Here is a 27411-nt window from a genome sequence, read left to right on the forward strand (position 1 = left end):
GGATTCTGCACCTGTACCCGATGGAAGAGGTGGAAACAACCGAAGGTATCTGAGTGAGGACCTTTAAAAATACAGATACCAGTAATTTTATCTACTACATCTGCCTAGCTCGACAAACATTCTTAATTGAAGGGATTACTTTTTCCGAGAGGCCGTAGATTACATTCGGTTAATGGATTAATTTCATTTTGTATCTAAATTAGAAGGGGGTACTAACGTAGATCTTCATGTACAGCCAAAGATGATAATTCAGCATCCATTTGCTTTATTCTTCTTATTATTGCTATCGAAAAGTCGTGCTTCTGAAGGAGGTGAGTGTGAAAGATTTAGCCTTGATAAGCTCACCACCTTTGTAGGAACATCGTGCTCTACAGGGTGTACTAAAGGACAGTTGGACCAAACCATCGAATTTATCCCCGACTTTCATCACGTATGCGTTAATCCTCAACGTTTACGTGCCATGAAGACTTGCCTATGTGAAAATGGGACCAGTCAGTGCGTTGGCGATCTCTTTAATGACTGCTCAAGTCAGTCAGAAGTGAATTTCAACTGCTTGAGCGATGCCTATTTGACGCAGTTTAAAAACTGCTTGTGTGACTTGCCTTACGAGAATTGCCCAATGATATTTTTTGATAGATGCGTTCCATTAATTCCCAATGTCGGATAAATGTCCTGGTCGGAGGTATTTCGGCGTTTTATTAGTGTATATTTATTTACCAATATATAGTTCATCGACCATTTACTTACCTCGCCCTGTGCTTTATTTTGCTTTTCTATTTGGCTTGTCTGCCTGTGGATAGTCGTTTCCGAGAAATTTAGTAGCAGAACAAAGTACATCTCAGCTCCAATCCACTTCACAATTGTCGTAGAGAGCGGATCCAGTTTTAAACTAATTCAGTAATTTATATCTGAAAATATTTCGATCGGTTTTAGAAATTCGCGTTGCACTCCCTTCCAGTTTTTCTAAGAAAACAGTATTGGTGTAATACAATTTCTATGCCCATAAATTGTCATAATGTTTATATAGGTCATGCGTGCGCGGAATTCGGTTATGCGATTAAAGCAATAACAGATTTAATTTCGAGCGTGTTTTTAACTTACAAGAAACTTGATTGTAAAGTTAGTAAAAATGTGCAATATTGTTAGGTCGAATCAAGTTCGAATCTCACAATACTGCGAGGTAATATCTTTTCATTTGTCACTCATTAATTGCGTTAAATTTATAAGAATTTGCATGTTACTTGACTTGACTTAATTATAAGTAGGTTACCACGATTATGCGTTACGCTCATGTTCGTTACTTTGTTTTAACAAAAATGTAACAATGTATGTCCGATACGCCACTGGAATAATACATATATGATCATATTATTTATTATTCTGCTGGAAATCTTCAGTCTTACTACTGTCCAAAACGGACCCTGTGCATAATACTCTCTACAACAATCACATCCACTTACATAATTCTGGGTGTCTCCTGTACGTTCTCTTCTTTACGATTTAAATACATAACCTCAATTTTTTAATTCTTTAAAAATGTAACGTGCCCTACGTAATTTCGTCATTTTTAAACACTTCAGACACCCACAATCATGTTTTTCAATAAAACCTCTTCCACAAACATTAAACGCTTAATCACTTTTCACAACTGTCTCTCATATAACATAAATCCTCCCCCAGAAAGTGGTCCACCACCTAGAAATGCTCGTGTTGTTATTGCCGGTGGTGGCGTCATGGGAGCTTCAGTCGCCTATCACATCGCCAAACTGGGCTGGGCAAAGGACACGGTCCTACTGGACCAGAACAAGTAACCCCTCCGGTCGCACGCGAACACCTTGACTTTATTCCGCTTTCAGAATAGGAGGAGGTACCACCTGGAACTCCTCGGGGCTTCTGGGTATCTTCAAACCGAGTTACTCGCAAGTGAAATTGTCGCAGACCAGCAAGAAGCTGTACCAGGAGTTGGAGGCGAGAGGACTGTCGACGGGCTGGAAAGAGTGCGGAAGTTTGAATTTGGCCAAAACTAAGGATCGTATGATAGTTTTTCGTCGTATGATCGCGCAATCGGTGTACGTATTCTTTCGATTCTCGGTGGGTCTTAATTTTGGCAATTTCAGACTGTGGGATATTAAGTGCGAGCTGCTAACTCCGATACAATGCAAGGAGAAGTGTCCGCTCTTGAATGTGGACGATCTGGAAGGCGGATTGTGGATACCGGGAGATGGGGTCGGCGATCCTTATCAGATTTGTAATGCGCTTACGGAGGAAGCGAGACGGATGGGTGAGATTTCTTACTTGTTTGACGATTGTAGCTAAATGTTTGAGTAGGTGTAACTGTAATTGAGCATTGCGCACTGAGAAAAGTTAACCAGACGAATGGGAAGGTGTGCGGTGTGGAAACGGAATTGGGGCCTATTGACTGTGATTTTTTTGTTAATTGTGCCGGGTTTTGGGCTAGGGGTGTAGGTCGCCTATCCGAACCCTGTGTTAAGGTGCCCATCCATGCTTGTGAACATTACTATTTACATACAAAACCAATGTCCCAACTGCAGCAACTACAAACTATGTTTCCAGGTGAGTAATTTCCTTGGTCCTTTTTCACCAAGGTGGTTTGTTGGTGCCAAAACTAAAGTATTGGATTGAAATTCAGCCCACTTCCACTTGTATTATGGTGTAACTAGTGCTTTACAGGAACACATAGGCAACCAACACGACAATGAGCATTTGACTTTTATACAGGATGTTGAAAAAATTCTATTGCTGACGGACTTCAACTTTTCTTAATGACTTGACTTTTTTTAAATTAGGCATTTCAAAAAAGTCAACCTTTTATCAATGAAATCCGGTAAATCCAGAAAAAATAGTCCAATTTAGGTTCTAAGGGCGGTGGAAATAAATAATACATCTTTTTGAAAATATATCAACTTTTACTGATGAAATCTGATGAATCCAGTTAAATTAGCTGAAGATCACAGTTGCAATTAGTTATATTTGTACATCAACCTTTGCTAATGACTTTTGTAAAATAATGTATTTCAAAAAAGTCAAATTTTACCGATGAATCTAATATAAATCCAGTCAAATTAGTCGAAAGATAACAAAATGTGGTTTTTTTGTTAAATTTTTTAGATTAGGGTTCTATTGTTGACGTACCAACTTTTCTTAATGACTTTTTTTGAAAAATTGCATTTCAAAAAAGTCAACCTTTGACCATGAAGTCGATAAATCTAATTCTGTTGGATTTTTATTGCAATTTTTTAAAGATCTATTTTTCTCAATAACTTTTTGAAACACGTATTTCAAAAAAATTAACTTTTACCCAATAAATCTAGTAAAATTAGTCGAAGGTAAAATTTTTGTTACTTCGATTGGGGTTCTATTGCCTTTTCGTAATGATTTTTGAAATTCTGCAATATAAAAAGTGAACTTTTACCGATGATATTTAAAAAATCCAGTGAAATTAGTCGAATATACTGAAATGTCACTTTTGGTTGCATTTTTTTTAAAATTGAGGTTCTACTGTTTATGGGCATGAACTTTTCTAAGAGATTTTTGAAATACTGCAATTAAAAAAAGTCAATTTTTACCATTGAAATCTAACTAAATTAGTTGAAGATCATTTCTGGTTACATTTTTTAATATTCGGATTCTACTGTTAATAATAATAGTCCAAGGTTTTATGATGGAAATAAAATTTTCTTAATGGTTTTTTTAAATAATACATCTTTTTGAAAATAAAAGATAACAAAACGTGGTTTTTTGTTATATTTTTTAGATCAGGTTTCTGTTAACTTTTCTTAATGACTTTTTTTTTAAAAATTGTATTTCAAAAAAGTCAACCTTTGACCATGAGATCGATAAATCTAATTCAGTCGAATTTTTATTGCAATTTTTTAAAGATCTACTTTTCTTAATAACTTTTTTGAAACAGTGTATTTCAAAAAAAGTCAACTTTAACCAAAGGAATCTAATAAATCTAGTTAAATTAGTTAATGGTAAAATGTCAATTTTTGTTACTTCGATTGCCTTTTGGTAATGACTTTTTTGAAATTCTGCAATACAAAAAGTGAACTTTTACCGATGAAATTTAAAAAATCCAGTGAAATTAGTCGAATATACTGAAATGTCACTTTTGGTTTTTTTTTTAAATTGAGGTTCTACTGTTTATGGGCATGAACTTTTCTAAGAGATTTTTGAAATACTGCAATTCAAAAAAGTCAATTTTTACCATTGAAATCTAACTAAATTAGTTGAAGATCATTTCTGGTTGCATTTTTTATGAATTAAAAAAAATGTGCTATTGTTTGCGCTTTGTTCGTCCGTCCGGACCCACTTCTACCGTTTTGAACTACTTCTAGGGGAATGGTCCTGGAATTTTTTGCAGTAGGTAGCCTATACCTTAAAGGTGTGCCAGCCGGCCATCAAATTTCGCTGTCTAAAAGGGGAACCCCCCCCCCCCCACGAATTATTTTCTGAGATGCCGTTTTTGAAAGTAAAACGTGCATAACTTTTACATACGACAACAACACGGCTACATACGCGGCTGTCTATTGCGCAAAAACCTAAAGGGAACTGATTCCATTTTATCAAGAGTACAAGAAGTAAGTCAACTCAAAGGTAATGCGATCGTTGTCATCGTTTCTCGGTGGTACGGAGAAAGCGTGGGGTAGTTCCGGATAATAATCTTTATCTTCTAACTTCCTCGTCAACTGGAAATACTTTCTGTAGGTGGTCTGGTACTGACGTTTGTTTCGCAAGCGTTTAGCTTCTAATTTTGGTGTAAGAAAGCCTTCTTTAAATATGTAAATTACTGCTTTCACCTACAAACCACCTAGAACATAACCGCAGGGGTATATTCAGCGTTGTTCGTACTAATAACCACAATTTGCAGTTGTCCGCGACTTAGACGGCCACATCTATTTTAGAGAATATAAGGGCAGACTGCTGGCCGGAGGATTCGAACCTGTAGCAAAACCGGCGTTCGAGGATGGAAAAATTCCAGGCAACTTATAAGAACGTATTAACGCGCGACGTTACTGTGGCGAATTTTAGGTAGCGGCGAGGAGCGTGTCCTGCCCGAGGATTGGGATCACTTCAACGTACTGCTAGAGCAGCTACTGCATCGAATACCGATGTTAAATGATACGGTATTGGATAAATTGTGTAACGGTCCCGAAGCGTTTAGTCCCGATTGCAAGTGGATCATTGGGCAGGCCCCTGAGGTAGGTGCGTGCGAGACCGGAGCGCGTGTGTTTCTATCGTATCCGATTGCAGATTATGAACTATTACATCGCTGCCGGTTTAAAAACGGTAGGGATTGCCGCGGCGGGAGGGGTCGGACAGGCAACCGCCGAGATGATTGTGAATGAAAACACGAGCTTTGATATGTACGAATTAGACATTTCACGATTTTTAAGTGTGCATAATAATAGGAAGTATTTGCGAGACCGCGTTAAGGAGGTACCAGGTTTGCACTATGCCTTACAGTATCCATTTTCAGAATTTAAGACGAGCCGGAATTTACGAATGTCCCCCATTTATCCTAAGCTAATGGAGGCAGGGGCCGTTTTCGGTCAGCTCATGGGCTACGAACGTCCGTCGTGGTTCGACCGCAATTACGTCCAAGGTATTAGCGTGATTCCCCACTCTGTTCTCTCATTTTATACCTTTTTGTAATTAGAGCAAGTGTCCTCGGACTGGTCGGTTCCCTATCGCATAGCGTCGACCGATACCTTCGGAATACCGCCCTGGTTCGATTACGTTGCGTCGGAGTATGACGCGTGCCGCGAAGGCGCAGGAATTAGCGATTATTCTTCGTTTGCTAAGCTAGACATATGGGTATGCGCTATAGACTAAGAGCTAGCTGACGATCTGAGTAACATGTTTGATACAAGGATTGCGGCTGTTTACCGTTGAGTTTCTCACCAAAAATTACAGCCACAGTTAAATGCAACTTTTCGAAATGCTTTTTTGGTAATCTTCATTTGAAAGGGATAATTTTCCGTTTAAAAAACTATTACGATAATTACGAACAATAGTGGAAGTTTAACCCACAAAGAATTAAAATCGCGTGACCTTAAGTGAAGTTAGATTTCGAAATCTGGGATACTATTGCGACTACGGATAATGGAATCCCCCTCCCCCTCTCCCTCTCAGTAAAAGGAAAATTCAATTTCCCTACAATCATCTTATCACAATACCCCAGAGTTGGATTCTCCCCCAAAACCTTTTGCCTGACCGCTCTTATTCGAGTTTTCAGTAAAACCCCATCGAACATAGCACCGGGGGGGGGGGGGGGGCTCTGCGGGGTATGGAATCAGGTTAAAGCAGAATTCAATGTCCCAAAAATCATTTAATTTAATTAATTAATTTAATTATTTAATAATAATTTATTTAATTAACCTACCACCATTTCATTTTATGACCTGTCGAAAGGTGTACGAACGTGTAAAAATGCTTTTTTGGTAACCTTCATTTGGAAGGAGTAATTTCGCGTTTAAAAAACTATTAATAATAATAATAATATATATTAATTCCCAAGACAAATTTTGAATTGTATAGGATACGTCAGACACAAAAAAATACAATTAAATACAATTTAAAAAATGTTGGTCATACACAATACAATGGACAAAAAAGAAAGAATGCAATATAAATTACACTAGAGATCCGCAATTTTTATCAATACAATTTAGAAATTCATCAATTGTATATGGTGCATTGACTAGAAGAAATTTTTTTAAAGAAGATTTAAAGCACTTTATTGTTCCCTGACTTCTAAGTGTACTTGGAAGAGCATTAAATAATTTAATGCCCATTGACGTGGGAGAATTATGGGCAAGTTTAAGCCTTGTTAAAGGGATGATAAATTGTTGTTTATTGCGCGTGTTGTAATTATGAAAACTGCTATGGCGTAGGAAATGTTGCTGATTATGGAAAATAAAAGTTAACAATTCAAGTGTATAGAGTGATGAAAGTGTAAGAATATTCAATTTTTTAAATATCGGGCGACACGAATCAAATTTCTTACTACCCGCAATACACCGGACTATTCGTTTTTGTACAAGAAAAACATTTTTTGCCGCGCTTGACGAGCCCCAAACAATTATTCCATACGACAATCTGGATTGAATTTGAGCATAGTAATAATTTAAAGTATGGTTCGCATCCATTAATTCTTTAAGATTCCGTATCTGGTAGCAATAAGTGTTTAGTCTTTTAATAAGATTTTCGCAGTGACATTTCCAATTTAAGTTTTGATCTAAATAGATCCCCAGAAACTTCCCAGTGCCTAGAATATTAATGTTTTTGTTGCTTGAGTCAGACAAATGGTTATTTCCAAAAGTTGTAAACGGTAGGAAAAATGTTTTATCGTGATTTAAGAATAATTTGTTAAAATTAAACCAATTACTTAGCTTATTTAGAATCTCAACAGCTTTTGGATATATATTTTCTTGCTTCTTTCCGGATATTAATGCCGTCGTATCATCCGCATATAAAACCAAGCAATTTAAGAACATGACAATATCATTAATAAATAATAAAAATAAAATAGGTCCTAAAACAGATCCTTGTGGAACCCCCATATTAACAGGCAAAGCTGTGGATAAAAATTTTGCAATAGTGGAACCGGTTTTAAATTTAATTTCTACTTGTTGACACCTTCCAGAGAGATATGATGAAAACCAATTGGCAACAACGCCTCTGATACCGTAAGTATTTAATTTTTCCAACAGTAACAAGTGATCAACAGTATCAAAAGCCCTGCTGAGGTCACAAAATATAGCAAGGACATTCTGTTTTTTATCAAGAAGTGAAATGATGTCGTTAACAAAGGAGTTAATGGCAGTAATTGTCGATTTCCCATTGCAGAACCGTGTTGTTACGTGTGTGTATTACGATAATTACGAACAATAGTGGAAGTTTAACCCACAAAGAAATTAAAATCGCGTGTCACAAGTTACTAATAAGAATATATTGCAGTATGGGTAACGAAAGCCGATAACGATTTTTTTATTCCACTTTTACTTGAATTTTATCGAATTTACGTGATCCTGAAAGACGATCCTAATTTTTGCTGACTGCGGGAATTGGACAAAGTTTGGGCCGCGAATGGGTGTAAAGTAAAAAAAAAAGTAGTGGGAAATTTAAGTTATTGGCAGAGTCGTGGGGTAATGCGGATTAAGTCACGATAGCATTCGCGGTCCCAGTGGTTAGAAAAAGTTTAGTCTACCACTTGTAAATTAGCGCAGGGTGGATTTTAGTTTGGGAAAACAATTCAACTCAGTCGGACGCCAATTCCCGTCTAGCCGTTCTAATTACTTAAATTACAAACACTGCTGTTCAAATCGTCTGGCAGCTCTCCTTCCTTAACCATTCCTGACTAGTAATTAGACATTTTTAGTCCAAGGGCAATGAGGTTGTGAAAGCACTCGAATACATCTGTTCGAATGGTGTCGATATTCCAATTGGGGGGATCATTCACACGGGGATGCAGAACAAGTACGGCGGCTACGAAAACGATTGCTCGCTGGCGCGCCTCGCGGAAAACCAGTAATAACCCAATTTCCTATTTGAAATTCGTAACGTTCACGTTGCAGCTACATGATGATAGCGCCGACCATTCAGCAAACTCGCTGCCAAGTCTGGCTGCGGCGACATCTACCTCCTTCGGTCGAACTATCCGACGTCACCTCCATGTACACGGCCTTAGCCATCATGGGTCCGCTAACGAGAAGCCTTTTATCTGAACTGACCGATACCGACTTAAGCCCACGAAACTTTCCGTTCTTCACCATTAAGTTGCTAGACGTGGGGCATGTGAGCGGTATCCGCACTATGAATCTCACACATACAGGGGAGCTCGGTTACGTGCTCTACATACCCAACGAGGTTATTTCTCACGTTTTACTTCCGAAGCAGCTCACCGGTAATTTTCAGTTCGCCCTCCACGTTTACTCGCGATTAATGAAGGCCGGTGAGAAATACGGAATGAGGCACGTCGGCTATTACGCGACCAGAGCGTTGCGAATCGAGAAGTTCTACGCGTTTTGGGGACAAGATCTTGATACTCGAACGACACCTTTGGAGTGCGGGCGTACGTGGCGCGTTAAATTTGAGGTGAGCTGCCGAAGGCAAGTGCTAGTCTCTCACGCTTTGATTGTAGAAAGACTTTATAGGAAAGGAACCTCTATTGAAGCAAAGAGAGGAGGGCGTTAAACGAATGTACATTCAGCTCATATTAGATGACCACGATCACGAACTCGATCTATGGCCTTGGGGTGGCGAGCCAATATACCGTAACAACAAGCATGTCGGTATATGCACGACGACCGGATATGGATTCACATTTAAGAAACAGGTTTGGTGTTGCCTTCGGGAAACTTAACCTAAAAACTCAATTTCAGGTGTGCCTGGGTTTTGTTCAAAACATTATCGACGGTGTGCGACACATAGTTACGACAGACTTTGTTCAGTCGGGTCATTACGAAGTGGACATAGCCGGCGTGCGGTTAGTACTCCTGCCACTGATCTCCCCACGATTGTCATTTCCCTTTTAGGTACCCCGCGAAAGTAAACCTGCATTCCCCCACTTTACCTACTAAATATCCGGACCAGGAGAGGGAGGCTTACCAGGCGACGAGAGATAAAGGACGGAATTCGGTTGTCGAGGCCGTTGTGTAGTGCTTTGTAAATATTGTACGTTTTTCCGTTCTGCTACAGAATGTGCCTTGTTTTGTGTTACTTGTCAATTAGAAGAAATACAAATTTCCTAGTCCAGAAATACCAACTTTATTAATCAATGTAACCACAAACAAACAAATGATACAAGTTGGTTTTAATTATGAGCGCCAGTCATGAATTCTTTCCGCCTCTGATTCCAGAACGTTCGGAAGAAAATTAGTAGGTACACGTGATCACTGGATGAACGTTTTGTTTATTTCCGTTGTGGCGTATTTTCAAATTTAAGTGGTACAAAAAAAATTACGATTACTGCAGTAGACACCCTAAATCAAAGAGAATATTGGTTGCAATGGGCCTAATAAAAACGGTACATACATTTTTACCGCAATTGGGAAAAGAAAACTTACGTTTTACTCTGAGGGCTCGATGCGCATCGCTGCTGAGAGTAATTAGCAAAACAAACACATGTATATGACTTCAGGGGCAATCTGTATTTGGTTTTTTTTCCTCTTGGTTCCTTTTTTCCTGGCTTTTCGGTTTGGATTTGCTCCGCGGAACCAATAAGTCGCGTGCGTAATACATTTGAACGCACAAAAATTCTGAGTTGTGTTCCAATTCCCTTCCCGATTTTGTCTCATGTTTATTGTGGACATAAAAGCCCAAAGCATAGAGTAAATAATATAAAGAGGTGTCATGGGATAGGATATTGTTGCAGTATAGAAAATCTTGTAAGGAAGTGTTGCTATCTTGTGCTGTTGTTTCGCTGAGCAGCATGTAACCTGTATTACCTATTTAAATACACTGACAAACAAAGTTGAGATTTGAATTACGTCATTACTTTGCACCAGACAGAGACCATGATGCTGTCAGCATTATATTTAATCACGGGAATGTGATATATGCTTCCTATGCAAGGAGTCTTTTAATTCTTTCAGGCCATAGACCTATTTATTTTATTATTTTAACGCCTTACCTTTACCCAATTACAAACTTTATTTGAATTTAGCTAGCCATGAAAATTAAATAGGTACAGTGAGAAAATATAACTGATTATGCGTATAATTTCTAACGTTTTTGTTGGATTAGCGGTACACGTAGACCGTTTTAACACTGCTTTAGCAATTTTGTGTGGAATTTACGCAAACAAGGTCCTTTTGCGCAATTCACAAATGTGGGAGTGCTGTAAGGATAGTTTATTTGTGAGAGAAAAGATCAATTCCATCCATACTACCATTGTATATAAAGATGTATAAATATTTCCTTTTTTGCCAAAAATCGACAGCACCAAAATTTCCCGGGAAAACACTTTTTCTTATTAATTTTGGTGCGTAGAATCCAAAACAATTCGTACTTTTTCGATTAGACTTCTCAATCAAAAGTTATAGACTAGAAACCAATTTCCAAAGAAAATTCAAAGGGCTGTAACTTTTGAACTAGTAGCCCAATCTTGGAACTGTTTGAAATTATGGATTCTACAGGCCACATTCTATAAGAAAAATTTTTTTCCGGGCGATCTGAGACAATTTTTTTTTCGCGCCTCAAAAAAAGGCAGTGTATTACCTTCCTTTTTGCCAAAAATCGACTGCACCAAAATGTCTCGGGAAAACACTTTTTCTTATTAATTTTGGTGCGTAGAATCCAAAACAATTCGTACTTTTTCGATCAGACTTCTCAATCAAAAATTCTAGACTAGAAACCAATTTCGAAAAAAAATTCAAAGGGCTGTAACTTTTGAACTAGTAGCCCAATCTTGGAACTGTTTGAAATTATGGATTCTACAGGCCACATTCTATAAGAGAATTTTTTTCCGGGTCGATCTGAGACAATTTTTTTTGGGGGCCTCAAAAAAAGGCAGTGTATAACCTTCCTTTTTTGCCAAAAATCGACTGCACCAAAATTTCTCGAGAAAACACTTTTTCTTATTAATTTTGGGGCGTAGAATCCAAAACAATTCGTACTTTTTCGATCAGACTTTTCAATCAAAAGTTATAGACTAGAAACGCATTCAAAAAATACTACATTGGAACTGATTCGGCACTGGGCAGTTCCGCACAGAAAAATCAGGAAAATTCTCTCTTCGCTGACCTACTTCCTGCTTTACGAAGATTGAATTACTTTTATGACTTGAAGATAAAGCAAAAATCTACGTAGGCGTAGATGACGATCACATTACAAGGCCATTTTCACTTTTATCTTAATAGAATTTGAAGTCGGACGTTTATGATTATGTAGATTACTTCTTATGACGTATGTGATGAAATTTTTCTGAAATACTTCTCGTCAATTTTCTTAGTGTAATTTAGTCCATGGTGCTCTACACACTCTGGATTTTGTTACATGGCAAATTTACCGACTCTATGGTGTTTCTAAGCACATAGGTGACGAAAACCTCAAAATTAAACCGAATTCTATACCAAGGCGCCACAGCATTGAAATTTCTTTTTTTTTGTAATGATAATTAAGCTACAGAACAAAGCGATACAAGCTTTATAAAGGAGGTCGATGGTGTCCGTCCGTGAACACGATAGGTAACTGCCAAACGCTTGGGCAGATTTGGTTCAAACTGTGCACAGAGTTGGCCTATACTTAATACTATATATCATGTGTAATAAACTTATTAAAAACGGGCCAAATCCAAGCACCCCGTACATGCATGTATTTCTCATGTTCAAAAACATGCACACAATAAATATGAAATTTTTTTGCCTATTGTACACAATATACGAATTTGAGTTTTCATAAAATAATTGTTACGTAAATCAGTGATGTCATTTAAAACGCTATGCCGTCTTGCGATGCAAATATAGCTAAGATAATGTTCTATAATGGGCATCATCAAACGATATGCAAAACTTTATTATTAAATGACAAATTGTGGTAGGTCAAGGTAAAGACCATCTTTCGTCAATGGCAGAATAAGCAGCACATTCATTATGCAAAATGTTGCTGATAAATAAAAGTATACATTTCAGGGTCGCGTGTCGCCCACTCCATTCTCCACTTATTAACGCACAGCGAGCTGAGATAACAACATTAACAAGCAGTGTTAGTATAATAATTTAGTTCACTATTCTTGAATTCAGAGGGAGCGTCGGCATTTGTTTTTCGCCATCTATGTTCAGAGATAGTCTCTCACTGCCACAAATTTATACAGCATGGAACCTCCTTATATTATTTACTCTATGCCCAAAGGTAGGAAAAAGAAGATTGAACAGTGTTGTCAATGAAGTTCTTTACGTCCGAGGACTAAGGTACAATTTGTTTTCGATCCAATATGTCGAACTATTGGGGATGCAGTGGTGTTCCAGAAGAACAGCGCCAAAATGGCGAAGTTGTTTGCATCCGAAAACGAAAAGATAAACTAATCAATTTTTGATTTCGAGATAAGTTCCTCGTTCCAATTTTAAATTACAGATTTAGATTTGAATCAGTTCAGGGGACAGGGATTATGCATATTGGAGGTACACAGTTATTATTATTATCATTTCATCCAATAACGATATGTAAATTGATCCACAAAATTTGGCTCGTCAAAATCTGCAGAACAATACGGTGAAGGATAAGCATCTTTTTCACTTCCCCGTAAAAAGAAAAGAAATAACAAAAAATGTCAGTCTATTATCTTTACATTTTCATCATTTACAAAAAAAAACACATTTTATGTGTTAACGCTTATAAGATAATCTTCGTAATTAAACCGGCCGCAATGGTAACACCGCCAACTCGTAACATAATCCTACCTAACTCTTTGCACTCGCTATACAGCTCAATCGCCAAAGGTCTGGACGACTTTATTTCTACGGTAGCGCTCGAATTGTTGCTCAAACAGCGCGGATGTTTGTTCATAATTTCTCCGGTGCTTTTGTGCAATTGGTTGATTAATTTACAAACAATAACCGGTTCGACTAGGCTTTGATGGTGCATGACAACCGAGTATCCTTTGGTGATGGGAACAGTAACGTTAAAGACCACAATACGAGCTTGAAAGTTAGAGGCAATCTGCACCGGATTCTGAGGAAGGCAAAGTATGTACCCTATACTGACATTTTGAATATCAATTCCGGACAAGGTCACCGACACCTGATCACCGGCAAACACGGTCTGTTGGCTGACTTCTTCGATCGATAATCCTTTAACCGTTGCCAGCTCCCTGCTCGGACATACCAGCACGCGTTCGCCCAAGCACAAGGTGCCAGTTTCGACGCGTCCGGATACGCAAAAGTTCGATCCAGTACTCTGGTGAAAAACACAAGGTTCAGGTTCACAACGAATCCTTTACAGAAATTTACCTTAAAAACGTCATTGATCGAAAATCGAAACGGTTTCGCCACTGGCCGCTCTGGCGTTCTAAAGTTATCTACAAAAACCGCGTGAGTGTTCAACTAACAACGGAAGTCTCTTACCTATCACGTCGAGTAAGCACGGGCCGGAGTACCACTGCAACAGCTCGCTTTCCGTAGGCTTCCTGATCAAGTTTTGACCAGTGAGACCGCTGCACGGTACAAACGCAACGTCGCTCTCCTTGAAACCGGCGTGTTTGAGAAACACTTTAAGTTTTTGGACAATTTCGTTAAACCGCTCCTGCGACCACATGACCGTATCCAACTTGTTTATGGCGACGGCCAACTGCCCCACACCTAGGGAACGTACAAGTAGAGCGTGCTCGCGCGTCTGACCGCCGAAATCGAAACCGGTCTCGAACTCGCCTCGAGTTGCGTCGACGACTAGTAGGGCGACGTCCGCCTGACCTGCTCCCGAAATCATGTTCGGTATGAAATCCTTGTGACCGGGTGCATCTAATAAAGTTACCTGCGAAATAAATCTGCATTATCTGTTCAGTTGTGCTAACGTGTAGCTTTTTTCTATTGCTCTTCTAGTATAAAAACAGTCACGTCAATCATCGCAGTGGGCGGCTACCTGCGACTGTTTTTATACTAGACGACGTGTAGTGATTAGGAAGCACAATGAACTAAACCATGTGACCAATGACATTCTTGTTTCCGTACGTTTTTGCGCTTACCAATTTTGTCTCGGTTTCGAACTGCGAACGCCCCACGTCCATAGTAATACCACGATTCCTCTCCTCGCCAGTTTCGTCCAAAACCCACGCGTACATGAAACTCTGCTTTCCGACCTTTCGACTCTCTTGCTCGTACTTGTGCATAGTTTTTTGGTTTACCTGAAAATTTCGGCTTGACTCTCGAAATTCGCGACAAGTCGAGCGCTTACCTGGCCTAAAGCGCACAGCAGGTGTCCCATTAGCGTCGATTTGCCCGCATCGACGTGTCCTATTACTACCATGTACAGGTTTTCCTTGGCGCCTCCCCGTTCCTTTTTGTACTGCTCGTTCGCGTCCAACTTGCTGTCCTTCTGCTTCGCGCCTTTGGTTTCGTCATTTTGGTCCGGCGCGTTCACCGGCGTCACTCTTCCCGAAGCGGGCGATTGCGACCTGGGAGTTACGTTTAATCGTGTCACCTCTTTTTGGACCAAGTCAAAACCTTTCGTTACGTTCGTGGTTTTGGGTCCCGGCGTGACCACTTTAATATTGGACGAATCTACATCTTTTGGTATGGCTGCTGCTATTCAAAAACAAGGGAATTTCATTTTAACCAGAAACGTTTAAATAAATTAAGGGGCGGGGAATAGGTAACATTTTCGTGTGAAAAAATGGATTATTATGAAAACCTTGCCAAGATGAAGTGCCTAATAGACCCTTTTACTTAACCTCTCGATATTATCATAGTTGGTACCATTTGTACCTCTCGTTTCAGGGACCTCGCTGCACTCGGAAGAATGGTGACGGTCATTCTAGGAACCACAATGTAAGAGCTTTTTACAGAAAGGTGGTGGAACAGTGAGTTCAACGTTCCTTTACCCACCAACTTTCTGCGTCAATCTTTGAAGAGTTTGTGGATCAAATGTGACAAACCAATATACAGGGTGTCAAAAAAATTGCGTTTTTTTATTTTTTTCACCATAACCATAACGACACCATAACAAATATCATCAAGAAGGTCATTTAGGCCAATCATAGCGCGTAAAATTTCACTTTCACTTTCTTAGTTAAAAGCGAAGGAAATTTTTTTATACAAGTTTCTTTCAAGTTGTTTTCAACGGGCTCAAGTAATAAAGTTATCTGACCTAAGCTCATTTTTTAATGGAACACCCTGTATATTTTATTTTGAAAAGATAGCATTTAAAAATATAACACTATTCAATATTAATGGCATTAGTGCAGAAAGATTCAACAAATTATTAAAATTATCGATGAATTGCTCCATTATTATTAAAAATTCAAAAACCTTTTTGGTAATGTTTTGTATTTTCTTTAAATAATTTAAACCTTTTTTTAAAATTCCAACCCGTTTTTAACCTTGAATTTTTTGAATCGCAAATCATTTTGCATATATTTCTGGTGCGTTATATTTTTGAAACGTCAATGACAAACACACAGACTTTTTTTGGACGGAAAATGGAGTCGGGCAAGGATGTCTGCCAAGTGCAACCCTTTTCAACATTTATGTGGCCGACCTGGAAGAAGCATTAAGAAAATGGCAAGCAGGAGGAATAAAAATTGGAGAACAAAAGATATGGTCATTAACATACGCGGATGACATGGTGCTCCTTGCAACAAAGCAATCAGAAATGAAGGAAATGATCACACAGGTAGAAAGGTACGCAAGAAGAAAGAAATTCAAATAAACACAGAAAAATCAAAAATAATGGTTTTTACAAAAGGAAGAAAGAAGGATAAGGGCGAGACATCGTGGAAAATCGAAGGAAGAGAAATAGAAGAAATTTCGGAATTTAAATACCTTGGATCGAGGGGTGGCTCACTAAGGTATTATGGTGTACACTTGGCTGGTATTATAATACGTAGTACAGTACTCAATACTGTTTTTTAGTATTATTAGTAATACCGTTTATATTCTGTAATACAAGTACTATTGGTATTATGAAGGTATTATTATTATGTTGGTATTATTGGTATTATGTGGGTAATATTAATATTCATCCAAGTATTACGGGTATTTTTCTTATTAATTCCAATATTAAGTAGTGCTTCGAGATCGTACGTGTCTAATGCGCACATGCGTGTATAGCTTAGCAATCTCCGCAATTGCCCTCTGACGGCTGAGTTTCAACGTTCATGTCGCTGCGGAAGTCCCCCCAGTCCCCCCTCTTCAAAAATTCTAAATGGCAACCCCATACTTGTGACACATCGTTGGAAAGCTACTGAAAAATGCTTTCCAGTGATAATAATAATATTTAATAATAATATCTATTAGTATTTTAGTGCGGTTCTTGCGAAAGCACTAAAATAAACGTGAAAAGATTTACAATAAGCCAAATACGTTTTAAGCTAAGGTTTTACAAATTGATAGAATTCGTCCATATTATAAAACAATTTGATACCAATAATTCCTTTAAATTTTGTTTATAGTTTATTTTTTTCGAGGATGTATTAATAAAACGTGATAGCGAGTTAAAAATTTTAGTTGCATTGTAACAAAAGTTGTGGTACCAATAAAGTCAATATTCATTAAGACAAGTTAACAAAAATGTAATAATTAAGTAACAAATAAAAATAAAAATTAACCCATGCCTATGTTCAAGATTTGGTTGCTAAATTGGAAGAAACTGGATTTGTTTTCACTAAAAAAAGAAAGCAACCAAGATTGCTTAATGAAGACATCGACTGATGTTAGTGAAAACCGTGAAAACATTAAGTATAATAATTTATAATAATATTTACTATAATAATAATTATAGAAAAACAGTGAAAATGATAATGTGTTCTACACAAATTATTACCCAACATAGTAGGTATTATTCGGTATTAATGGTATTACTGACAGTATCTTCGATATTATCCAGTATTATTGATATTATCTGGTATTAAACCAAGTATTATTAGTATTATTTGGAGTTATTTTATATTATCAGGTAGGTATTATTGGTATTATCTGGTATTCTTGAGTAATCTTTAGTATTATGGTATTATAGACAAAATAATACCGTTTTTGTATTATGGTGTACACAATTTGAGCTTGTGAGCCACCCCTCGCCTTGGATACACACTAATGAAAAACGGAGGACCAAGTGCTCACACAAGACAAATGAAGAAAAAAGCAAATGGATTAATACCGCAGATATGGAGCATAGCAGAAAGAGAATTCAAAAACAACTATAGAATCAAGAAAATGATGTTCGACTACCTGATCAAAAGCACAGTGGGACAGAAATATGGGGGTGGAAGGAGATAGAGGACATTGAGAGAGGAAGTAAATATACCAATGAATAAGAAGGAGAGAGACAAAGATAACCAATTACAATACCAAATCAATGAAATAGAAAATAGCACCTACAATTATACCACGTACAAAGAAATAAAAACATTACACTTGCCAAAATATCTACAGAAGAACAAAAATATAAAAACTATTGCAAGATTTAGATGCGGAAATGAAAACAGGACCGGGAAAAGGTGGAAGGAAGAAAAGTGCAGACTATGTAAGGAAGAAACGGAGACGATAGAACACGTGATATACCTACAGATGCAGCAAAGCCAGGACAAGCAAAACAGTAAAGGAAATATTATAGGAAGATGGAAGAGGAATCGACTGGATCGGAAGGACGTTGTAGAGCAGAGAGGAAGCGAAAAGAGAGGAAGCGAAAAGAGAGGAATAAGAATAAACATTATGTAGCTATTTCGGATGTTGTACTACTTAGTATCATATATATGCTATTGTAACTAGGGTTAATAAATAAATTGAAAAAATTGTAATTGTGAATTGTAATCTGATGAATTAGGATTTAATTTGTGAATTAATTCCTTATTAATATTGTGTCACTTTTTTCAAAACCTCTACAACTGTAAATCTATTATGCATGCAAATAGAACTACGAAATTTCACCATTTTCTATAACGATGTGCTAACTACACCGCTTCCGAAAAGTCTTGAACTTACACTAGTCCGGGAAATAGAGACTGAAAATGGACCATGTCCTGCACAACGAGAAGTAGTTCCAATTTTTTTTGCATGTCATGGAAGAATATCTGGGGGTTAAGAATCCAAGTTTTCGACCTTCCACCCCTTGTGCTTCCCCCGTACCACCCTTAAAACCAAAGAAATTTGGTTGGTTTTTTAGTTTTTCAATCATATCTTTGTATAACTTCACTTTACAAGAAAATATTGTTATCAGAAATTGTAGATAGTAGTTAAACAAGGAGAGTTCTGGCACAATGTAAATCTCCATAAGCGCAATGCTAAAGTATGGGTTCATTTCAGTGACAAAAACTCACTTTTTGGATCGGTCTTGATTGCGGTGTTTTTTGTGGGGTTGTAGATGTGTGTTTAGGGGTTGCAGATGTGTTTAGGGGTTAGTAGATGTATGGGGGGTGGTTGTTGATGAGGGTAGTAAGAAAAATAAATTTTGAGATGTCTTAGTAAGACGAGACGGGTCTGCGGTGTTTTTTTTTTGTGGGGTTGTAGATTGTGTTTGGGGGTGGTTGCAGATGTGTTTAGTGGGTACTAGAAATGAGGGCGCGAGTGTATAACCTTGCGGTTTTCCTGTTATTCAGCATTCGACATTATTTTAAATTTAGTCGTTTGCGGTTTCCTGTTATTCTTTGAGGTGTCCTGTTATTTAGTAAATTCATTTCTTATTATTTCGATAGAGAGCGACCTTGCGGTTTTCCTGTTATTCAGCAGTCGAGATTGTTGACATGAACTGATGTTATATATATAGTTATTAGAAATTGCATGGAAACCAGTCGTTCGTTATGCAAACCATGCACAACAATCCCAATCCTTTTATCTTTACCATTCAAAATTGTAAGGGCATCATCGTCGATTTCCCTCACCATTCGTTGAGGTAGAAATATGGAAACATTACCATCCTCCTCCTCAAGCTCGCAGACAATACCTCGTCCAAAATGGTTCATTATTGATTTGAGTTTTTTAATTTTATATAGTTTCCCAATTTCCATTTCCTCAATTTTCAAAACTTTCCTTTCTTGGGGCATGCCGGCAGAATTAATGTTCTTCAAAATTTTGTTGAAATCTATATTATTTATTTTTTGTAATTTACACGACTGATTACAATCAAAGTAGATCTTCAAAACTAATAACCTGACCATATTTTCACATTTTATATACTCAGCACCCCTCCTTGATGAATGTCGAATTTCTCATGTCAACAGGAAGCCACAATATCCTCGCACGTCAACATGAAACCGCGCGCTGACGTCAACAGAAAACCGAGATATCCGTTTGCGTCAACAGAAAACCGCGGCGACATAAAAATTGATAAGCGTTAGAGCATTGAATTTATAACTATCTATAAATTCAATGGTTAGAGTATATAATTAACTCTTCTAACGACTTCTATATTTGCGTGTGTGTGTGTGGGGTGTGTTGAAGTGTTTATAAAAATGTCAGAGAATGATGCTGAAGTATTATTAACTCTATCTGCAATTGATGGTCATAGTAGACAAACAATCGAAATAAATCAAGAAGAGGAAATTGTGCTACTGCCATATACTACAGATTTTGAATTTGTAAAAGAACGTACAGGTTATACGAAATTCATTTTTTTAAATCAACCTAGGAGCTTAAAACAAATTTGTGGAATTACACTTTTAAACAAGTTTAAATTGCAATCTTTTGAAAAATCAAACATATACGGTCATATTATCATGCACATTTTATTAGAATATTTACAAAGATTGTGGTTAGAACGGGTAGTAAAAATTATGTTAAACTAGCGCGTGTGTTCAATAATTCATCGCTTCTAGTTGAAGTTTGCGATTTTGTTAGGTCTAGACACATAAAGCCTCGCGAATATTTTGAAAGAATTCGTCCCACATCAATATGTAACCATCCATGGATAATGCCACCACCACCACCACCACAGTCAACAAAACTCAAGCCTACAGCATCATGGTATTCGTTGTCATCCCTGACGTCCGCATCATCTTCATCGCTGTTTAACAATGTAAATAGTGACACTGAAGAAGAAGAAGAAGGCAATGAAGCTGCTCCTGCTGCTGCGGGCTGTAAAAAGTACGATAAAGAACGTGAAATTGACTATATTCGCAGAGTTCAAGAATTTATTATGAACATTGAATATGATACACTTAATATCATTCTACAACCTGAGTTGGAACTAAGTGATTTACCTCATTATAGCTCTTATTGTCATATTAATAAAGATCCACTCAAAATCGATCTGTTAGAATTTGATAACTATCTACTTTACAGTGGACTATACTAGGCTTAATGTTTTATGTCTCATACTGTAAATACTTCAGCATCATTCTCTAACATTTGTTTAAGACGCTTAATGTTTTATGTATTGTAATTAATAAATGTGTACGAATACTTATACACAATTTTATTTAATAAATTGTTATAACATTCCTATAAACAATTTCTCTATATATTGCAGAATCGTCGTCGTCGTCGTCGTTCGACTGCTGAATAACAGGAAAACCGCAAGGTCGCTCTCTATCGAAATAACAAGAAATGAATTTACTAAATAACAGGACACCTCAAAGAATAACAGGAAACCGCAACCGCAAACGACTAAATTTAAAATAATGTCGAATGCTGAATAACAGGAAAACCGCAAGGTTATACACTCGCGCCCTCATATCTACTACCCAATAAACACATCTGCAACCACCCCCAAACACAATCTACAACCCCACAAAAAAAAACACCGCAGACCCGTCTCGTCTTACTAAGACATCTCAAAATTTATTTTTCTTACTACCCTAATCAACAACCACCCCCCATACATCTACTAACCCCTAAACACATCTGCAACCCCTAAACACACATCTACAACCCCACAAAAAACACCGCAATCAAGACCGATCCAAAAAGTGAGTTTTTGTCACTGAAATGAACCCATACTTTAGCATTGCGCTTATGGAGATTTACATTGTGCCAGAACCTTGTTTAACTACTGTAGATTATAAAATTCTACACAACTTTGATATACACTACTTCTTTGTGAAATGTTTATTAAACAGGATATAGAGCTTCAGAGTTGCTTATATTTTTAAGAATTCTAAAATTTGTATGTAGATGATTTAACCAAATTTCATACTTTATCTCTATAATTATGAGTTTCATGAGAAAATACCTTGAACTTATCGTGGTAAAAATGTCCCTACCCTGCTCCCTTACCAAAGGTGATGCATAATAATTCAACTTTCAACCCTTGCTAGTGGGGATATTTAAATCACTGTGAGATTGTAGCGCTTTCCTAATATACGTTTGAAACAAAAGAATGATCTCACTTCAGTTCAGCTTCATCCTACCCCCCCTCCTCTCCACACAGCGGTTGGAATATATATTTAAAGAGGATTATATACAGTGTGTCCCAGATCGGGTGGGATGGCATGGGTAACTTTGTTATTATTAAGGATAGAGAATTGGTTAAATGGGCAATGTTTTGCAGTTTTAGATGCTTATTTAAAATTTCCTTATGGAAATTTAAAATGTCACATAGGTTCGATGTAAATTCAAAAAAACTAAAATTGGTCATTTCCTTGAATGTCTTATATCATCGAAAGTATAAGAGATATAAAAAAAAGTTTTATATAAAAGTGACTGTCTTTGATACGTTTAATTTAGAATTGATGTCAAAAAAAAATTCAAGATGGCTACTTTTGAGGAACATTTACCAACTTCCTAAAGTTAAATAGGCGCCATATGGGATTTTTAGATTACTTGATAGATTTTTTAATTCTCTTTTCAACGAGCCATCATAACATAAGATTGAAAATAAGATACCAGTTATATCAACGGTTTTTATATTTTAATTAAGTAGGCTGTGATGAATTAAAAAAAACAAAACAAAATCTTTTCGAGGCAACAAAACAATGAAAATAATTACATCAGATGTTTAAAAAAATCAGGGACGCACTCATGAGAGGGGGGGTTTGGGCATTACAACTCCCTCCAAAATTTTGTATAAGCATTAGGTCTAGAAAAATTTGATTTTTATAACATCACTTATTGACTTATGATCCATCATACCTACAAATTGGTAATTTCCCTAAAAAGGACAAATTTTAAATATGAGCCTATGCGACCATTTTGAATTTCCATAAGGAAATTTTAAATAAGCATCAAAATTGCAAAACATTGCCCATTTAACCAATTCTCTATCTTTAATAATAAGAAAGTTACCCATGCAATCCCACCCGATTTGGGACACACTGTATAATTATAAGTATATGTAATAAGCGTTGTACTCTCTGCCTAACTTATCAATCGCCACAAGAGCGTTTATTTAAATTTTCCTACCGCGGGGGGGATGAAATTGTACTGAAGTGAGACAATTTTTTAATTGCAAACGTATATTAGAAAGCGCAACAATCTCACATTGATTCAAATATCATCACTAGCAAGGACTGCAAGTTTCATTATTATTATTATGCATCCCATTTGCATTTGGTAAGGGTGCAGGGTAGGGTGATTTATACTACTATAAATTCAAGATATTTTCTCATAAATAAAGTATAAAATTTGGTTAAAACATATACATAGAAACTTCAAAATTCTTAAAAATATAACCAACTCTCAAGCTCCGTATCTTTTTTAATAAATATTTCACAAAAAAGTAGTGTATATCAATTTTATGGTCTACAATTTCTGATAACAATATTTTTTTCTAAAGTGAACCATTAAAAAGATATGATTGAAAAACTAAGAAACCAACCAAATTTCAAGGGTTTTGGGGGTGGTACGGGGGAAGCACAAGGGGTGGGAGGTCGAAAACTTAGATTCTTAACCACCAGATGACTGTCTATGACGTGCAAAAGAAATCGGAACTACTTCTCATTTTGCAAGTTAAAACCCTCTATTCCCTGGACTACAAATGAAATGTAATAAATTCATCTCAACCCCGGCAAAGCATTGAGAAAATGATACAACTTCCAAAAGTGGTGGACTTTATATGTTCACACATTTAAATAAAAGTAAACAAATTTTTTATTACGAGTTACCTACTAATTGACTTCCATATTTTATTTCTAATAACAAAAAGAAATACAAACCTGAACTTGAGTCGAGAGACACACTAACCATAATCTCACACACTTGAAAATAAACTAAATGCCCTGACAAACTCCTCCCTATTATATATATCTATGATGACAAAAAGCACAATATTGTGCAATACTTACCAAGTACCCAACAGCCTAAAATTAGTTAAAAATTTGTATAATTAATAAAAATTCTAAAATTGAGTGATTGTAAACAGGTCTGGAACACAAATTTGTACCATGAGGAGTATGTCACATCACCGATAAACTAATTACAAAAATCACTTCTGTAGTTTTAAACGATTATGCAACGAGCTAATTCTAATATCATCGGGCGAGGGGCAGTTGAATAAAAACTGCGGTATACCGCTATAGACACGGTCACTTATATGCGAAACAAACGGCACAGGTCTACTATAACGCAAGCACAACGCTTTACCGAACGCCGAAACCTTCTTGCGCCCAATTTTCTTCAATAACTTCCTCGTGCCGAAGACCTCGGCCGTTTTTGCCTGCGGCGGCGCGATCACGATTTCGCAATCGACGAAATCGGGTGTGAAGGTCTCGCTTTCGGCCTGCTCACTGGCGCGAAGCTGCGGCGCGCTAGTGACAACGCGTAAGGCTTTTGTCAAATCGACGTGGCAGCTATCGAGAACGTTATCCGTGTCCGGCTCCGACCGGTTACCGGACACGTTAACCTTACGCAAATCGCCTGCAAGCTTGCCGACATCGTTACACAATCGAGGTTTAATAAATTTAACGGTATTCGGAGACACGCTCAGTAGATGACTTCGCGACAACTCATTGAACGAGGAGAAACTCGAGGAGTCTGCCTTTAAGGGTTCTCGTTTAAAATTCATGGGGATTTTGGCGTTCAATTTGGGAATCGTGAATGATTTCTTTAATAAAGCATCACCTTACCTTACATAATTCGCAAATGAACACGAAACGATAACATGAAACAAAGAAATTACATTGAAAACCACGTCGACGAAGCCTGAAATGCTCACCTTTTTTCTCGGTGACGTGCTTATACTGCGGACAACCCAAAATGAAATTAATTGCCTTCTCGACGTTAAAATTGTACAACAAGATTATGTTGATCAGCTCCTGGCGAGATATTCCGCAGCCTAAGACTTGATTGATTTGTTCAATGCAGGACTCTAGACGAGCCTTGTCGATCTCCGACAAATTCGCTTCCTACAAAAGACAACGTTCAGTGATAACCTTCCGCATGTGAAATGGCTTACTCTAGATTCCGGCTCTTCGTTCTCTTCGGTAACAGACTGAAAGAACGCGCTGATCTTCTGCTTGCTTTTGGAACCTTCTCGATCGTACACGAAAGCTGCCTCGCTTGGCGACACGCAATAGTCGTCTTCCACTGAATGCCCATAAACATCATCGTATCCCTCGTACTCTAAAAATACAGACTTTGATAACAGTCTCGACTACACTATGGAAGTGCTACCTTCGTTAACGTTTATGGAACGTATATTACGATGTCGTGACATTTTGAATATTTTTCAGTTTGTAAATAAGATGCTAGTGAGTTAATTAGTATACATTGAAGTTAAAATATTAATTTAAAAGTCCTTAAAATTGCTTTTCAAGTGTTGTGTTTATGACATATTGCAATATTTGACATTTGACAATCCCGTGGTTACCGGAAAGAACACTTAATGGGTCGCATTCACTTATACAACTTCGGTATCATTGTATACAATGCGATCAAGAATCAGTGACCGATGCGCTCCTATGACTTTAGTAATGCATGTGTGGGTGATTATAGAACACCCTGTACATTTAGAGTGTGAAGTAAGCAATGTATGGAAAGGACGAAAAATAGACCTTGTGAAAATAAGTAGTGAATTTATTTAAAATCGACGGTCATCCTACACATGCATTGCACCAATACAATGAATAAAGAATACCAGGAAGGAGCATTACACAGGTTGTATACAAGAGAGAGTGCGACGGAAGTCGACCATTTGCAAAAGCCACTTATGACTCATTTTTGTTGTGGTTTTTGCAGTGACATAAAATAATGGTTAGTTGTTGTGCTTGCTCCAAAACGGAAAAAAAATAAAAGTTTTGGAACTACATTTCATGTGCAAGTATTGATACCAATATTATTTTTATATAGTACATGTAAATTTACAAATTTTTTATCGGAATGTTGTTTGAGGTTAGTTAAACAAAAGTCATAGGCGGAGTAGACACATGGGGGTTTAGATTGTTTTCGTGTAAAATTCTTTATAATTGTATCCTTCTACAAATGTAAGGTAGGTACGCCACTGGAACAGGAAACTACTGTCCGCCATTTGCAAAAGCCATCGCGGTCGCACGTATATTGTTGATATTCTCCTTCCTGGTATTCTTTATTCATTGCACCAATCTTAGACTATGAAAGAAAGGCACCAATACTAAACATAACCTAAAAACCAAACAAATGCGTCAATTTCAATCAATGAATAAATATTTCAATAGTTTTTAAATTGTAGAGAAGGGGAAATTTAATCAAATGAAAGCTCACATACACAATAAACACGATTTATTTTGTATTACATTGCTACAAAAAGGATCGGGAGCTTCCCGATAGACGTGAGGGTTTTCCGCACTCCAAGTTCGATAATTTTGCGAATGAACGTAGCCACTTAAATGAAACTATCGATGAACTAACTTTTGGTCAAAAAATCGTTATCTCGTAGATTAGTACTGAATCAGTTACTGTAATTTACACGCATTTTTCTACGGGACAAAACCCGGCATAGGCCACACAAATACATGAAATAAATCAACTACAACAACAAAATGCAAGAGAAAATACACATATAAAATAGCTCAAATTGTACAATACGGATCAAATACAGTTAAACAATTCATAAAAATATATATAATACAAAAACACATTAAAATAGATGTACGATCAATTGAAATAAAGCAACTCGTAAAATAATAAATTGCATGTGCATAGGAAACATCAAAATATGGTGTGGCATTAATTTAAGACTCATCAAAAGTACATGTGAAAGTGCCATTTACGTTTAATGTTATATTAGATCTCATGTGCATATTTTACAATACAAACAAATTTTAAATGATTTTTTAACGTAAGTTAGAAGACCCACCTCTCACGACACACTACACGAAATATTTAAGTTAACCAGAAATTTCTGTGTAAAGACGGTTTGTGTGTCTTAAAAGGTGTTGTTTAAAACAGAATTTGTTATGTGTCTCGTAATCGCAATGGGGACATTTAAAATCTTTAGAAACTTTGTGTTTTAAAAGGTGTCGTTTAAAGTAGCGTTTGTTATTTGTCTCGTAATTACAATTAGCACATTTTTGCAAGTCTGCGTTACTGATGGATAGTTCGTGTGTTAAAATGTGTCCTTTAAGGTATCGTTTATTATTTGTTGCATACTCACAATGAGCACATTTTAAATCTTTAGAATTAGAATGTGTTAAACGATGTTGTTTAAAGTGGTATTGGTTATTTGTCTTGTAATCACAATTACCACATTTAAAATCTTTACAATTGGTATGTTTTAGAAGATGCCGTTTAAGGTAGTATTTGTTGTTTGTCTCGTAATCACAATTAGTACATTTAAAGTCTTTAGACTCTATATGTTTTATAACGTGTCGTTTAAGATATTCTTCATTTG

The 27411-nt window shown here is 37.0% G+C and overlaps 3 protein-coding genes across 5 annotated transcripts; 2 read left to right on the forward strand and 1 right to left on the reverse strand.

Moving 5' to 3' along the window:
- Nucleotides 1-218: 218 nt before the first annotated feature.
- LOC116180292 lies at nt 219-731 on the forward strand. Its single transcript, XM_031500202.1, has 2 exons — nt 219-311; nt 357-731. The coding sequence occupies exons 1-2, from the start codon at nt 242-244 to the stop codon at nt 665-667; spliced, it is 381 nt and encodes a 126-aa protein (XP_031356062.1). The 5' UTR covers nt 219-241; the 3' UTR covers nt 668-731.
- A 750-nt stretch (nt 732-1481) lies between these two features.
- LOC116180545 (pyruvate dehydrogenase phosphatase regulatory subunit, mitochondrial-like) lies at nt 1482-9786 on the forward strand. The gene is made up of 14 exons (XM_031500588.1): nt 1482-1807; nt 1857-2069; nt 2118-2281; nt 2329-2574; nt 4892-5002; nt 5053-5222; nt 5275-5626; nt 5681-5838; nt 8405-8553; nt 8601-8892; nt 8941-9120; nt 9167-9361; nt 9408-9511; nt 9561-9786. The coding sequence occupies exons 1-14, from the start codon at nt 1593-1595 to the stop codon at nt 9682-9684; spliced, it is 2673 nt and encodes an 890-aa protein (XP_031356448.1). The 5' UTR covers nt 1482-1592; the 3' UTR covers nt 9685-9786.
- A 3496-nt stretch (nt 9787-13282) lies between these two features.
- On the reverse strand, nt 13283-25413 carry LOC116180368 (HBS1-like protein). 3 transcript variants are annotated; one of them, XM_031500324.1, is made up of 8 exons: nt 25218-25413; nt 25000-25166; nt 24760-24949; nt 14914-15260; nt 14705-14863; nt 14088-14493; nt 13974-14041; nt 13283-13920 (listed from the first exon to the last, which is right to left on the reverse strand). In XM_031500324.1, the coding sequence occupies exons 1-8, from the start codon at nt 25258-25260 to the stop codon at nt 13357-13359; spliced, it is 1944 nt and encodes a 647-aa protein (XP_031356184.1). In that variant the 5' UTR covers nt 25261-25413; the 3' UTR covers nt 13283-13356. The 3 variants fall into 3 exon arrangements, with proteins under 3 accessions (XP_031356184.1, XP_031356183.1, XP_031356185.1); XM_031500323.1 differs by having other exon boundaries at nt 14914-15263; XM_031500325.1 differs by lacking the exons at nt 24760-24949; nt 25000-25166; nt 25218-25413 and adding an exon at nt 23762-24006.
- Between the last annotated feature and the right edge of the window lie 1998 nt (nt 25414-27411).

This window comes from Photinus pyralis, unplaced genomic scaffold (genome assembly GCF_008802855.1).
Source record: "Photinus pyralis isolate 1611_PpyrPB1 unplaced genomic scaffold, Ppyr1.3 Ppyr1.4_LG9, whole genome shotgun sequence".
Lineage (NCBI taxonomy): Eukaryota > Metazoa > Arthropoda > Insecta > Coleoptera > Lampyridae > Photinus > Photinus pyralis.

Coding starts and splice junctions, on each gene's coding strand:
- LOC116180292 (XM_031500202.1), top strand. CDS start 242: ATGATAATTCAGCATCCATTTGCTTTATTCTTCTTATTATTGCTATCG. Junction 312..356: donor AAGTCGTGCTTCTGAAGGAG/GTGAGTGTGAAA, acceptor CCACCTTTGTAG/GAACATCGTGCTCTACAGGG.
- LOC116180545 (XM_031500588.1), top strand. CDS start 1,593: ATGTTTTTCAATAAAACCTCTTCCACAAACATTAAACGCTTAATCACT. Junction 2,070..2,117: donor CGTATGATCGCGCAATCGGT/GTACGTATTCTT, acceptor TGGCAATTTCAG/ACTGTGGGATATTAAGTGCG. Junction 2,282..2,328: donor GGAGGAAGCGAGACGGATGG/GTGAGATTTCTT, acceptor ATGTTTGAGTAG/GTGTAACTGTAATTGAGCAT.
- LOC116180368 (XM_031500323.1), bottom strand. CDS start 25,260: ATGTCACGACATCGTAATATACGTTCCATAAACGTTAACGAAG. Junction 14,864..14,913: donor TGCTGTGCGCTTTAGGCCAG/GTAAGCGCTCGA, acceptor CGAAATTTTCAG/GTAAACCAAAAAACTATGCA. Junction 14,494..14,704: donor TCGAAACCGAGACAAAATTG/GTAAGCGCAAAA, acceptor TTTATTTCGCAG/GTAACTTTATTAGATGCACC.